We start from the raw sequence: 16,400 nt of genomic DNA on the forward strand, positions 1-16,400 counted from the left end.
TTACAAATTATGTAGGAACAGAAATAGATGAATTTATGACAAGAGTGCACCTCAAAAAATCTTCTAGCGCACACACTTTTAATAATTGAAACGTTGGTTTTCATGCTAAAATTTCATAAGAAAACATATAATCTAGTATTTGTCAATAAAAAATTATAAAATAATATTATCTTCTAAAAAGTATAATATATATATTATCCTCTAAAACATAATAATATCTTTTTTTATCGCCTTTTTTTTATTACATTACATATTTTAGTAGTTATCATAAATTAGGTATCATTTGAAAGCTTACGATCTCAGAATTCATCCTGTGAAAACTGTTTTGAAATTGGACTTTGCGTTACAATAGAAACGGTACTCTAAATTATTTTATCAGGCTCCTCCCCTTTTGGGCATCATTATGTTTCATAATTTATGATCAAAATATTTTCTAATCTTGACAAAACACATATTGTCAGTCTCAAGGTTCCATATTTTGTGACAGAAGTGATATTTGGACAGAAGTTGATTAATTTGTTATGGCAGAATGCATACAGTTAAATTCAATGGAACTCAATGTCACCCGGTGGCTATTTCTGGTATTACGCCTAAACAAAATCTCATGGGAACTTCAATTTTTGTGATATCAACTTCAAATTTGGAACACAACTTGGTTAGATATATGGCTTTGATTTTATAGTAATTTTATAGTAAAAAATATTTTGTAAAATATATATTTAATATAAAAAATATACAGTATATGTACAGTATATTTGATTTACTGTAAATTTAAACTTCCATAACTTGTTCATACTTTACTTTTTGAAAGTGCTTTCACTTCAGCGATAATCTGCTGAGTCTTGTCTTTAAAACAAGACCAAACTTAGGTCTATATTACAAAGCATTCCTGAATTACAAGCATTTAAGTTTGAATAGTGCATTTTAATGTCCATTCTCAAAAAGGGGGGTGACAGTTAAGGGATTAAAATAATTCTTACAAGAGCATCTTTACATGTAAGCATCAAAGCATTAAAATTTTCATTGAAAAAATTATTGATTGAAAAAATGTATCAAAAAATTTGCCTGAAAAATGTATTCATTTTGAGATTCGCTGGATTCCATTAAATAGTGTTTTTATTATTATTTAAAGAATATTGAGCATTATCTACATATATAAATTAGGGAGTTATTACTGGCGTCTCCAGTATTAAAACTACAAGTAAGAGAACATCCACACAGGAGACGGACAGAAAGTGCTGTGACTTCTCCCTGAGAACAAAGGGTACAAACGGATGTGAAGGGAAAACATTCACTGCACTTTGCTAATAAGATTCCTTGCATTAAGTTTGAATGAGACGGGAGTGTAACACGTTTCCCAGAGGAATAAAGCAGAGAGGAACGCTTGCGTAACGTCCCGATCCCGGGAACACAGCGAGAACTAAGGCCAATTAGAAGAAGGTAAAACTGGGACATGGACGCGGGAAAACAATACAGAAGCAAGTCTCAATCTTCCCTTAGTTTATGAGCACATCTCAGACACAGTCAGACACCTTCAACATCTCTCACATTATCACAGTTTATTCACTATAGTTTAGAAAATGGTAATAAAATTTGAGCAGAACTCAGTTGATATTTGACTGGTTTTGTCCGTCCTTCTGTTAGACTGTCTCACACATGAATTATGTTGAATATCTGTCAGCTGTTAAATTTAACTACACAATTAGATAATACCAGTTTAGCTCAACCAATCACCAAGCAATGCTTCATTTTGTTCAGTCTGTGTGTAAAAAGAGCATTAGCAATTAAAGACAAAACACTGAAGAAAACATGATCAGCTCAAAGTGTCCCAATCATTTCTGGTCCCAAATTTGAATATATTTTCCACTGTATGAAGAATTGTTGGGTATAATATGTCACTTTATTCTGCTCTCCTCACTTACACTAATGAGCTATAGTGTCCTGATCACACTAGTGAAAACATATCAAAAATGATATCTGGTGTCTGAATAATTTCTGGTTTGACTGTATTTGTTTTATGTGAATAAAAGCCTGAATTAAATCTGTTCATCCATATAAAGATTAAACGCTCGATTCGTATGGATTTATTTCACCATCTCTTCATGAACGTTGAAGCTCTGATTGAGTGGACTAAAGTTTACATGCTTTTGGGTGAAAATCCATTTATATAAAGATAATGGAGAATGTACTTGGTCTAACTCACGCTCAGTGTCTAATCTGATAATACGGTGTCAAAACTAAAATAAAGAAATGATAAACTGACACGTTACACAATATCAGAGCTATAAAGCGGTACGGTCATCTTAGCGAGATTACTGCGCTCTCCTCACTTACATAAATGAGCTATGGTGTCCTGCACACACTAGTCAAACAATATCAAAACTGACATCTGGTGTCTGAATAATGTTTGGTCTGACTGTCCGTGAACATGTAAATGTGTGTGAGACTTGCCTTTTTCGGGTAAAGCATCCTCTTGACCACCAGCCAGCGCTCTTCTCCGCCGGTGTGAGCCACTTCCAGGATGTTATGGCTCAGATCTCGGCGTGTCATCGACACCAAACGCTTCTCGGCCTGAAGAAGAAACAAAAGTAAATGCACGTAAACCCGTAAAAGCCTGACGTATGAAATAACACTCAATATATAAACCAAAAAATGATCGTTGCATCAGGCTTTTACGGCTCATATAGTCTGAGACTCAGTGAGAATATGGAGGAAAAAAACCAGCTCAGTTTAAATCCAAGACTCAAACTGAGCAAAAATACGCAATTGGTGCAGATATGGATTTATATGGACGTTTGTAATGTAAACCAGTATAGCAGATACTTACATAAAATGCATATAAATATCAATTTCCCCCAATAATGTCTTAGTAAACTGATATTTAAATGCTTAGTTTTATGATCAAAGCTCTTTAGTTTTAAAACACATAATGCAATTCAACGCAATGATGATTGAGAGATGAACAAATAAACCTTCCCCAAAAGCCTGATGATATTTGATACTCGATAAAACATTATGTATGATAATCAAGTAAACCTGCTTCAGTCCAGCTGAAATATTACTAACAATATGAAAGTTATTCTTGCGTTAACTTGACAAAGATCAGTGGAGATTTGACAGCAGAAAGACTGAAGTTTGTGCAATTATACTCAATAACGTTTATATGATAAAAGAGTCTGAACTATCAATCAGACACAGAAGGACTGGAGGAGATCGTGCTGATCATTTAGAGACTGTATAAATCATGATCCAGTAGGTTTTATAGGGTCACCAGGTCTTCACCTCATTGAAGATAGTGATGGACCGAAGGCGATGGAGGAAGAGAAGGAGAGAGGGATGAACATCATGGAAGAGGTTTTTGGTCTGGTAGTTTTCTGACCGCAGGGGAAGGTGGATCTTTGTCGTCCATCTATAATGAAAAAGACACCAAAGAGCCGTTTCATAACAACAGGGTTCGGGCTAGGGCTGTCAAAATTGCTCAAAAATGACGTTCGAATATTCCCTCTAAAAAACACACGAATATTCGAACTATTCGAACATCTGGTTGCGCATTTTTTCAATGACGCGCATTACGTCAATAACAGGACAAATTAATACAAAGAGACATACATAACTTGTATAGGTAGTTAATTTAAGTTTAAACATATTTGACAATGTATTACCAACACAAAACCAAGTAAATAAACTAATGGCCAAGACCACAGACCTCAGTCTCGCTCACTCGCAGGCACTCTCTCTCTCTCTCGCGCGCCCTCGCGCTCACGCTCTCTCTGCTCATAACGGTAAAATGAACAACAATAAGCACATGTTGAGTGCTGATCAAGAGTTTTGTGCAAGCAATTTAAGGTCGCGACTCTTGCCCCAAATATAGCAGGCTTCATTCAGTGATTGAAACAAATGTATTAACATTAATTGAAGTTTTACAGTATAGAACCGACATTGAACGCTCCGAGCGAGCTGAGCTGTGGTAAACATGGAACTTTTCTGTTTAACTTTAAATAAAATGAGGCACACAATTCCGAGAAATGTGACAACAAAGAACTTTTACCCTGAGGTTCATAAAAAATAAAGTGCTATTAAAAAAGAAAAAGGCTACTTACATTATTGGTGCTTGTATTAAAAAAGGAAAAACTGACTGCAATTTATTCCATTGTCTTTTAGTGCACTGTCAACTTTCAGCAGTGACGCTGTGCTAGACAGTGCGACTCGTGTGACCTGTCCCTCAAGTCTTGTTTATACTCGACGCGTCCGCACGAGCACGAATCGCCCCCTATCGTTTCAAAGAATAGTACAACGGCGAGCGCGTCGAGTATAAACGCCTCGTCCGTTTGGGGGAGGTGCGCGCGCAGTCTGCGGAGACTCGCGCTGCGGAGACAGGCGAAAGTATAAACAAGGCTTCAGGCAGCGCGCGCGCCCACTCGCAAAGCAGACAGCCGCGCCTCTGCTTCCGCGGGCGTGTTTTTCCATATTCGAAATTCACATTCGAATATTAATTTTCACGTTCGAATTTCTGTTTTTTAAAACTATTCGAATATATATTCGAATTTAGAATATTCGTTGACAGCCCTAGTTCGGGCAGATACTGTGCACTGCAAAAAGTGCTTTTCTTGTCTTGTTTCCAGTCCAAATATCAAACATTTCTTAAATCTTAAGAAAAATAATCTTGTTTCTGTTTGAATTAAGATTATTTTTCTGACCCCATTGGCAGATAATTTTGCTTTTTTAAGCATCAACTCACTTAACTTTGATTAATTCCCCCGGAAAACAGGACATAATATCTTATGTCATTTTACTCATCTAGTAAATGCATCTTGATGTAAGAATTTCTAGATATTTGGACTGGAAATGCATAAGAAAAGCATTTTTTGCAGCGTAAAACCAAATCCAGAACTTTTAAGGACTTTTCAAGCACTACTTTTTTTTTTTTTTTTTAAGGACTACAATCCGAGATCTCATTTATCAAATAATATCTTACTATATTATCTTTTAAATTCTAAAAAAGGTAAATAGATAAATAAAAATATACTAATAAAACAAAATGGTACAAATAAAGTGCGGGACATGCAATGAATACGGTAACTTTAACTATACTATGACAAAGATATCGCTTTCCTTATTCAAACTGATTTTTTTTCCCATGAATATATGATTGACTTGAAGAATAAGAGCATAAAAATTACTGTTTTCAAAGATTTTCCAGGACTTAAATGTCAGAAAGTCAAATTCAAGCACTTTAAGCACCTGTTCCTGAACCCTGAACAACAACAACAAGGCCTTTACAGGTTTGCATTATGAAATAATTGTATCATTATGAATATATTTCTGGGGAAATCAATGTTGTTTATGAGTCTTGTGATTATAACCTCTGTTCTGCGATGTCCTTGGCAGCTTGGCTCACGGGCCTCTCCTGCTCGACCCAGTGTGGTAAGATGTATCCCATGGGGCCGCTGGTCTTGTCGAATTTAATGTGGAAACCGTTGGAGTGGATCTCAGGACAGTCGGTGACTTTAAATACTGATTTAAAGCCAATGCCCTTTTGTCCTGTATGACAAAACAAAAAAGAGGAAAGATTGTGGGTAAATACAGGCGGTTTGTTCAGATCCAGCTGAGAATGTGCTTTCTAAAAGGAGGGACTCTTTATTTTGGTAAAACATGCATCATTCATTATCCTAGTCTGTTACTGCACTGGTAAAGAGTCATTCTTAGATTAAAATTCAAGTTATTTTGAGTCAAACACATGCATTACGTATTACATTTTCTTTTAAAGCTGTGTGAAACTGAAACCGGTTAGAACCCTTCAGTAATACAGTGGATGGCTTACATCTGAGACGCATCAGAAGAGATTCATGTTTACACTACAAATTATGGCTACACTGGATGGATGAATGGATGTACAGACAGACAAAACAATAGATGAAAGATTAAAGGGTTAGTTCACCCAAAAATGAAAACTCGGAACACAAATTAAGATATTTTTGATGAAATCTGAGAGCTGTCTCCCTCCTCCATAGGCTTCTAGGTAATTTCATTGCCGGCTCAGAAAAGTTAGTAAAGACATCGTTAAAATAGTCCAAGTGACTACAGTGGCTCAACCTTAAGTTTATCAAGCGATGAGAATACTTTTTGTGCGCAAAAACCCCCCAAAATAACGACTATTCAACTATTCATTTTCTTCTGTGTTTCTCTGTGTGAGTTCACCTTAAACTATAAACCACTGTAGTCACTTGGACTATTTTAACGATATCTTTACTAACTTTTCTGAGCCGGCAGAATGAAATTACCTAGAAGCCTAGATAGATAGATAGAGATAGATAGATAGATAGATAGATAGATAGAGATAGATAAATAGATAGATAGATGGATGGATGGATGGATGGATGGATGGATGGATGGATGGATGGATGGATGGATGGATGGATGGATAGATAGATAGATAGATAGATAGACGGATGATGGATGGATGGATAGATAGATAGATAGATAGATAGATAGATAGATAGATAGATAGATAGATAGACGGATGGATGGATGGATGGATGGATGGATGGATGGATGGATGGATGGATGGATGGATGGATGGATGGATGGATGGATGGATGGATGGATGGATGGATGGATGGATGGATGGATGGATGGATGGATGGATGGATGGATGGATGGATGGATGGATGGATGGATGGATGGATGGATGATAGATAGATAGATAGATAGATAGATAGATAGATAGATAGATAGATAGATAGATAGATAGATGGATGGATGGATGGATAGATAGATAGATAGATAGATAGATAGATAGATGGATGGATAGATAGATAGATAGATAGATAGATAGATAGTACCGATGTAGCCATATTTGTGTTTTCCTTTGGTGCTCCTGCCGACGTCACAGACGGCCCGCACGTTCCTCTCCTCGAAGCCACTCTCGTTGTTCATGATGGTGATGCAGTCTCTCTCCACCACGAACATCAGAGCCGGTGTCTCTCCACCCTCAGGATAACTGTTATCATCAGCGTTCTGCACACACACACACACACAGCCGAGGTCAAACACGTGGAGGATCAGGGCTGACAGCTCTCAAAAACAACTTATTCCAAAATTACACCTGGTAGTGTATGATTCAAAACCATTTAACATCTTTATTTTTTAGTGGTGTAACGATCCCCTCATGTCACGATCCGATACTGAACTCACGATACCATATTACATATGATAAAAGGTTAACAAAAAATTTACTGTTGATTAAAATGCTAATTTGGTGTTACATTGTGTGTGTAAATGAATAGGTTTGGACTTAGTGCTGAAACCCAATACAGGACAATAGAGACGCCAGAATAACAATATTCATGATTCTGAAGATGAAAATACTGAATTATTTTAGACGAATATGTTTGCACTCTTTCACTGACTAGATATATTTTAATTAATGTCGGACACTTTTTACTGGTAACATATGGCATAATCAGGACCCACAAATATTCCCCCATTGCATTATTATACATTATATTCAGCGTTATATACAGTAGTTTAATGTTGTACTGACACTACAACTCTGAAAAACTAGAATTTTTTCTCACACAGTAATTTTCATTTTTGGTTGAACGATACGATACGATACATATTGTTGCATTTTTGTACTGCGATATTATGACATGCTATATTGTTACCGCCCTATTTATTATGGATCACTGTATGACATTAAAGACTCCAGGGCTGCCGACTCTCGCACACTCAGCGTGAGACTCACGCAATTGACACTTTCCACACGTTCTGACTGGATCTCTTCCCAAGATCGTCCCTACTGAACATTTCTGTCTAGTTAATAAACGTTGACAAAAATTTCAATAGATTTTTGACATTGTTTTTGTCATTCAAAACTGGTTTTTATTTAGTTCTTGTCTCGTTTTCGTCTGTGAAAAAATGTTGTCGACGAAAATTATTCGTCACCGAAATTAACACTGCTATAGAGGATATGCTGGTCTGGACCTGAATGAGCTCGAGGACGAAGTGTGTGTCTTTGCTGTAGAGCTCGGTGGAGAGGCGCTCCAGACTGCGGCCCAGTCTCGCCTGCTGCTTCTTCATCAGGTTCTGGCCCTCCTCGTTCAGCTCCACGCCGATGCCGAACTCAGCTTTCCTGCAACATCAGCACAAACAGCGTCAGCAGATCAGGGGTGCAACGGGTCACAGATGATCTATGACCTGTACAGATCAGCCTCACACACATGCAGAGAGAGAGAGAGTGAGAGAGAGAGAGAGAGAGAGAGGGAGGCAAAGTTATCCCCCCCCCACCCCCCCCCCATATATATATATCAGGGTATTTTTGCTGATCCGAAAAATTATCCAATCCGTGGCTCAAAAACCGTAAATGATCCGAAACATGAATTTTGTGATCCGTTCCACCCCTACTTATCAGCGATGGAGCGTGCGATTGCACTCGAGCTTCATGAGCTGAACGCACCTGATGTCCTCTATGATGGCTCTGTGCTGATCGAGCTCTTCCTCCTCTTCTTCCTCTGGTTTATCATCAGTAGTGGAGTTTTCTCTGTCCTCCTCCTCCTCCTCTTCATCACTGCTGTCTGCCTCTGCATTGTCCTCAGACACCAGCTCGTACATCTGCTCTTCTTCATCATCTTCATCATCATCTTCACTGTCTGGATGAAGTCATTTCAGAAGAAAAAAAGGGCTTTAAAAGGGGGCAGTTTTCTACACATTTTAACACCTTTTTATTGTTCTTTTATTTAATTTTAGACCATATTCTTCTACACATTTTAACACTTCTTTATTGTTCATTTATTTCATTTGAAACAATATTTTTCTAAACCTTTTTTTATCATTCTTTTATTCCATTTTAAACAATTTGTTCTTTTATTTAATTTTAAAGCATATTTTGATATGCATTTTTATCAGCTTTTTTATTGTTCTTTTATTTAATTTGAAACTCTTTTCCTACACTTTTTTTAAACATTTTTTTATTGTTTTTTTATTTAATTTTAAACCATATTTTGATTAAAAAAAATCGCTTTTTAATGTTCTTTTATTACATTTTAAACTCTTTTTCAAGACATTATCACTTTTTTATTGTTCATTTCATTTTAAGCCATATTTTCTACACATTTTATCACTTTTATTGTTATTTTATATAATATTTAAGCCATATTTTCTACACATTTTTATCTCTTTATTCTTATTATTTTATATAATTTCTAAGCCATATTTTTCTACATTTTATCACTTTTTATTCTTATTTTATATCATTTTTAAGCCATATTTTCCTACATTTTATTACTTTTTATTCTTATTTTATATCATTTTAAACCATATTTTCCTTCACACGTTTAGCACTTTTTATTGGTTTTTAATTAAATTTTTAAGACATTTTTCTACACATTTCTATCACTTTTATCATTAATTTACGTCATTTAAATCATATTCTTCTACACATTTTATCACTTTTTTATTGTCTATCTTTCATTTTTAAGCCATATGATCCTACACGCTAATCCCTATTTTGTATTGTTCTTTTATTTCATTGTTAAGGTTTGCAGTAAAATCCCTCTCACTGAGCCTAAGAATTAAACAAGTCTTTAATTAAGCTTCTGCAACTGCACAACTGCAGGTTTGTCATGTGCTTTCACCACAGTGTTCCACACATATCCCTAACATGACGCTCATCTGACTGAGAAGCGAGTGACGCTCACCCTGCAGTCGGGCTCCTCTCGGGCTGCTGGACGAAGAGCTGAGCATTTGCTCATCGTTCTCCATCTCATTCAGACTCACCACTGAAGACATGTCACTCATCGAGTCCTCCACCACAAACTGCAGAGATGGGGAAAGTGTTTGATGAATAAACCCTAAATCTGAACATGTTCTCATTCAGTGACTTCACATGCTTCCAGGAACGCCACTCAGAAGCAGCGTAAAGGCAAAAACATATATATAGTTATATCGTTATACTTATATAGTTGTGTTAAATTGCTTTTGCATTGTCTGCAGGTTATCATTTATGACTTTAAATTAGAGATGCATGATTTTTCATGATAAAGATTGCAATTGAGACTTAAAATGCGATTTAAAAAAATTCAGCCTTTTTTGTTGTAGTACTGCACAATATGTCCAAAATGTTGTGTTTATATATGTGACCTGATCCAGCAAAATGAGTCACAGTGACCCAAACTTCAAAATTGAGATTTTGGTATTAATGGAAAGAGGAGACCATAAGCTTTCAACTGATATCCTAGTCAAAGTCATACCTTGAATGGTTGTAAAGATATACACATTTGAATTATGGTCGTCTGCCCTCTTTTTCCAATTGAAAACCTGAGAAAATCACTTTTAAAGTTTTTTGCCCGTTTTTTGTTGATATCTTTCAAAATCCATTGCATTTAAAGGGATGAACTATTTATTGTACAGCTTAATTTGACCAAAGACATTAATATATGCTATTATGCCAGGCTAAAGCTCAAATTATTTTAATTTTTTTAATTTGAATAAATAATTTAAAAGGCACTTTTACAAACATTTACTAAAATCAGAAAGATTGAACAGAGGTGCTACAGTTTTGCTTGAGAGAAGGTGTGTGTGTGTGTGTGTGTGTGTGTGTGTGTGTGTGTGTGTGTGTGTGTGTGTGTGTGTGTGTGTGTGTGAGAGAGAGAGAGAGAGAGAGAGAGAGAGAGAGAGAGAGAGAGAGATAGAGAGAGAGAGAGAAAGTGAGAGAGGCAGAGAGACAAGGAAACAGAGAACAAATAATGTTAGCCTATGCAATCATATCTTTGTGTAGGCTAGATGACAATAACAGTGTAACATATTCATAACGGAGATACCAACAGTTAAATATTGGGTTAAAATAAATCAAACACATTGTAATGGATTCTCCTTGCAGATAAATACACTCACAGAATAATTGCACTCACTCACATCCATACACGATAAATACCACAGGGCTGTCGCTGTCATCAGAGGATGACACGTCTCCAGATCCAAAACAATCACTGACTAGCCTTAGCCACTCTTGATGACCAGCAGCAGAGCTTAGGTTTGAAGCCTCCAGTGAGTTCAACGCTTTTGGCGACTTTTTGGCGACTTTGCTCTCTTTTGACAGCGACATTTCTCAAATTAATAATATTTAATCTTTCTGAGGAGATCTGCTAGCTTGTTTACACATAGCGCTACGAGTCTGACAGGAGGATGGCTGGACCAATCGCGTGCCGGTCAGTTGAAACGGGGCTTCCCATTGACAAATGATCAGCGTTTGTGTACATTTCTAAGCTTTATGATTGGTTCTATACAACGTGTAACACCATATTTGGAAAGCAGAGACGTTTGAGGGGATTCCCGGGAAATGCTCAGAGGTGATGAGAGGAGTTGAGAAAAGCAATATTCATTTCCAGCGAATTTAGTAAAACTTTGTAAACTTTAATAGTCATTTAAATACATTTTCTCAATTATCTGGACTACGAAACTTTAGGAGATTATTTTTGAATGTCTGTTCTTTGAAATTTAGCAATAATAATAATAATAAAAAAAATCTATTATTTCATTGTTTTTCCACATAAACGGCCCATATCTTAAAATGGAACGTTGCGACTTCCGACTCATTTCGCCAGATCGGGTCACATATATCAGAATGGCTGTAAATAATAGTAGAAATAATACTACAACTAAATGTTATTATTATTATTATTCATAAATAATAATCATTATTAAATTGCTAAAAAATACAAATATATGTGTATATATATATATATATATATATATATATATATTCCATTGTCAATTTAAGAAAAATGCACATTAAATCAACTCAAATGAGCTGCTCATATGTAAATAAACACAGATTTGTGCTTCAAACTGGAACATGCAGCGCATATATTAATTTAATTAAATCGCAGTCATAATGCAATTTCGGTTTAATTTCGATGCAGCCCTCCTCGTAATGAGATGAGAACAGTTACTGTATTTTATAAACTTTTGGAAACATTTAAAAGTGCGCATTTGTATAGTCACCAAAAGTTAAACCAGTGTTTGAAACAGCCCAGTTTTGGTGTCTACAGAATCCAGTTTGAAATGAGGAAGAGAACTCTGACCTTCTTGACTTGTGCGGGCACTTCGGGACGAGCTGGAGAAACCAGTTTGCTGTTGAAGTCTCCTCTCCACTCGGTTATTCCCAGAAGAAGCCCCATCTGATGCAGTTTGATCAGGTGACGCGTGTCTGAACGGGCAGCGTCCAGCAGGAGAGCTTTAGATCTGGCCTGACCGAGCACTTTAGAGAGCGGCTCCAAGAACACCTGCACAAAACAAGCAAAACACACCAAATCATAAAAACACTTGTCTTGTTTCCAGTCCAAATATCTAGAAATTCTTAAATCAAGATGCATTTACTAGATGAGTAAAATGACAAAAGATATTACGTCCTGTTTTCCGGGGGAATTAATCAAAATTAAGTGAGTTTATGCTTAAAAAAAGCTTAATTATCTGCCAATGGGGTCAGAAAAATAATCTTAATTCAAACAGAACAATATTTGGAAGATAATTTTGCTTGTTTTAAGCATCAACTCACTTAATTAATCACTTAAATAAACAAGACTTAATATCGTATGTCATGTTACTACTTTAGTAAATGCATCTTGATTTAAGAAATGTTATGAAATGATATTTGGACTGGAAACAAGACAAAAATACTAAGTAAGAAAAGCAATAATATAATAATAATAAACTTTATTTTATATAGCGCCTTTAAAGCAGCTTCTCAAGGCACTTTACACAATAAAAATGTAAAGAGAAAAGAAAAAAAACACAGATAGAGATGAAAAACTAAAGAACACACTGGAATACAAAATAATAAAAACCTTTAGGAAAAAGCTAACCTTAAAAAGTGAGTTAGATTCACTTTATTCTAAGATTGCATTAGTAATTGCACTGTGAACCAACACAAACATGAACATTGGCAAAGCTTAATAAAAGCTGTGAAGATATATTGCTCATTGTTAATGTTAGTTCATGCATAGACTAATGTTAACAAGTGAAACCTTATTTTAAAGTGGGTTGCACTTTATTGTCTAACCCTAACTTAAGTACTGAGTATTAATAACTGACTACATCTACATATTATAGGGTTAGTAATGGGGTTTGGTTTGGGGCTAGTTGCATGTAATTATGCATAATTTAGAGTTATTATAACTTCAGTAACAACATGTAACGTGTAACAATGACACTGTAAATAAAGTGTTCCCAAAGATAATTACTTTTAAAGAATATTTGGTAGGTTTAATTTAATAAAGTCCCCCTGTGGTGTAAATCCAGCTTTTAATGTTGTTTATGTGTCTATGTGGTGTTTTTAATATGCTTTAAGACAAACCATGTGTAAGTTCATAAGTCGACAGCATTGCTGAGTATTTCCTCCTTAAAACTGCAGTGAACCAAAGACAGTCTCAAACACACGCTTTGAAATCGCTGGTGTTTCTGACGTCACAAACTACCTTGTAACCAATCAGATCAACGTGTGATCGTCAACCAGTGGATCTCTGAGCTGAGTGAGTGAGTGGAGGCGGGGCTCATTTGCATATTCATAGAACCACGCATACTAAATGAGGCAAGGGTGTCGAGTTACAGTCAAGATATTTTAAGACATGAAGACATTTTTTTCAAGGAAAAAACTTTTACATATTTTTGTGATCAAAGATGAGTTTTAAAAGATACAATTATTGACTACAGGGAGACTTTGCAACTTTAGGTCATTTATAGCCAAGCAGCAAAACACGCCGTGACTCGTCCAATCAGAAATTAGCTGCCAAATGCCAGTCTAAGGCTAATCATAAACCAACTATCCAGCAGGGAGAGTGGGATCCGGCGCTCTCGTGTCATTATGGGAATGAAGAAAGGCACTCGAGACTAATGATGTGACAGGAGACTGAACCTCTAACCCTCGAAGAATGACACTCGGCAACGGTTGTCATGACAACAACCTAGATACAGGACTTTCTCCCGCCTCGAGAGCCTCTGGTTCCCACCCACGAGACGTCTCGTCTAACATCCCAGTGATGATGGGAAAATGATCTTCGCCTAGCAATATTGGTCACACTTTACAGTAAGGTCCATCAGTTAACATTAGTTAACTACCTTAGTGAACATCAACTGCATTGATCAATCTCAGTTAGTATTAATTTCAACATTTACTAATACGTTATTAAAATCAAAGGTTGGGAAAATGGGAAAATGATCTTCGCCTAGCAATATTTGACAAACACCACTGCAATAAATGATGTTCTTCCTCAGTGTTTCTGTCTTGTTTTCCAGCACAAACATCTCAACATTCTCAAATAAAAATACAGTTCAAATATATCAGTAACATTTCACTTAAAGCCTTCGTATATAATGCATTATAAAAGTATTTTTTACGCATTCATGCCTTATAATGCATTGTATGATCCTATGAATAATAATACCCACAGTTATAATGCATTATAATACTTATCAATTCACCCCTAGAAAGTATAATGGATTAAAACACTGACAAGCAACTCATTTCAGACGCAACAAGGAATTTGCAAATATTATAATGCATTTTAACTTTGGTTGCAATTACTTATAATAGGGTATAATTATAATTATAACTAGGGCTGCATGATATTGGAAAATATTTACATTGCGATATTTGTTTTTCTGCGATATGCAAATGATTAACCAAATGACTTGAATAGCTCTATTTTGATACAACAGAACAAAGATAAAACTGAAATAAACAGTGCGTATAAATTACTGTATACATTTCTGTCTTCACCGTATAAATTAAATAGAAAATTTTAGCTTTAAGAAAAAAAAAAAAAAAAGACTAATAGATATCAGCACAAAACTTCCCTGGTTGATTACTGACATTAAGACAAATATCTTTTGTATTACAAGTTTTTAGAATATTTATGTTTAAATATGCAAATTAGGTATTATCTCATTAAAAATGCACTAATTTACATATATTTCCAGAAGAGAAATCTGAACATTGGATAAAGCCGGATTAAAAATTGTTTAATTTTGTTGACATATTAGAGTCAAAGGTTTTTACAGAGGGGATTTTGGATATCTCTTTTTATCACTCCTTTTTATCACGCCAAAAAAAAATCCAGTTTCGCCCCGTTTTTAGGTATAAAATGTTGTATAAATCAGAATCTGAACGATATATGAACAAACCCCTCTGTAAAAACCTTAAGAATATAGATAGGAATACAACTGGAGAGTTTGGTGTATGTAAGTGCTGCTGAAGTGGACATTTCTGGCTCAGAGTATGAGAAAAAACCCATTTGGAGAAAACGGCCTTTAAAGATTTGTACTGTAAAAATTCATACTTTTTTAGTGGAAAAAACTATTTACAGACACAATATCTTATCAAATCATTAGCAATCAAACAATATAAACCACCTAAAACACATCAAAACTTATATAACATAGCATTTATGGCCTTCAACTGAACAGAACCCCAGTGAAAATGTCAGAGCACGTCACGTGATGCATCTGAACCAATCACGTTGTCAGAAATTGACATCAGCCAATGAGATTTCGCTTTTAGAGTTAAATGCCCCATTGTACTTTCACGATTGGTCACTGATAAAAAGGAAATGACCCTATTTGGATGCGACAGCATTGTACAGGAGAGAGCGAGCTTTCCAGCGGTGTGTGTGATGACAGGGAGCAGACAGCGATCGCGGAGCAGCGGGAGGATTAACAACGCCAACTTTTGTTGAATTTATGAGAAATCTACAGACGCAAATAGACAAAGTGTAGTAAAATAAAGACCTAAATGTGTATTTCTGACTTTTTTTCACCACAAGTCTGAAAGAAGACATGCAATTGAAGACAAATAGTCCAAAATCTCAAAATTGACCAGTAAAAAAAACGATGTTTTTGCCTGCCGTGTCTCGCCTTAACTAAGATTAATTCTTTGTCTCTTATTGTTTGATGAACATTAGTGACGCAGACAGAGGCAGGTTTATTAGGCTGCTGTCACTTTAAGAACTAATGCATGGATCCAATATAACGATACGCATCCGTTTTCTTTCTCAATTGATTACGTTCATAAGCAACTGTGTTTACGAGGATACTCGCCGAGACGGGCATATTGACAATGTCGTGTGTTCGTGTCCCTTCAAGCACAAAAGGCATGCAGCCCTAATTATAACGTGCTTTATGAATACCTTTATAATGCATAATACATATAGGCTTTAAGTGCATCCCAAATATATTACAATGGGGGGAAAAAACAAACTTAATTTAAAGCATTAAGGCACTTAATTGATACATTTTTCAGAAAACAAAACATTTATCTTATTAAAATGAGTTTGTGATTAAAACAAGAACAAATATCTGTCAATGGGGTCAGAAAAATAAACATAATCTAATGTGAAAACAACCAT

At 35.7% G+C, this 16,400-nt stretch overlaps 1 protein-coding gene across 5 annotated transcripts in view; it reads right to left on the bottom strand.

The window, feature by feature from the left end:
• The window catches only part of LOC309485284 (uncharacterized protein), an 86,028-nt gene that overhangs the window by 40,575 nt on the left and 29,053 nt on the right, over positions 1-16,400 (bottom strand). For all 5 annotated transcript variants that reach the window (XM_082152047.1, XM_082152046.1, XM_082152045.1 and 2 more), the window contains 8 exons: positions 12,084-12,284; positions 9,699-9,816; positions 8,459-8,651; positions 7,987-8,134; positions 6,843-7,017; positions 5,364-5,541; positions 3,283-3,409; positions 2,452-2,571 (listed from right to left, as the gene is read on the bottom strand). In XM_082152047.1, the coding sequence (XP_082008173.1) occupies positions 2,452-2,571; positions 3,283-3,409; positions 5,364-5,541; positions 6,843-7,017; positions 7,987-8,134; positions 8,459-8,651; positions 9,699-9,816; positions 12,084-12,284 (1,260 nt within the window). The remainder of the gene's footprint in view (positions 1-2,451; positions 2,572-3,282; positions 3,410-5,363; positions 5,542-6,842; positions 7,018-7,986; positions 8,135-8,458; positions 8,652-9,698; positions 9,817-12,083; positions 12,285-16,400) is intronic.

Source organism: Leuciscus leuciscus, assembly GCF_965113295.1.
Source record: "Leuciscus leuciscus genome assembly, chromosome: 21".
NCBI classification, from domain to species: domain Eukaryota; kingdom Metazoa; phylum Chordata; class Actinopteri; order Cypriniformes; family Leuciscidae; genus Leuciscus; species Leuciscus leuciscus.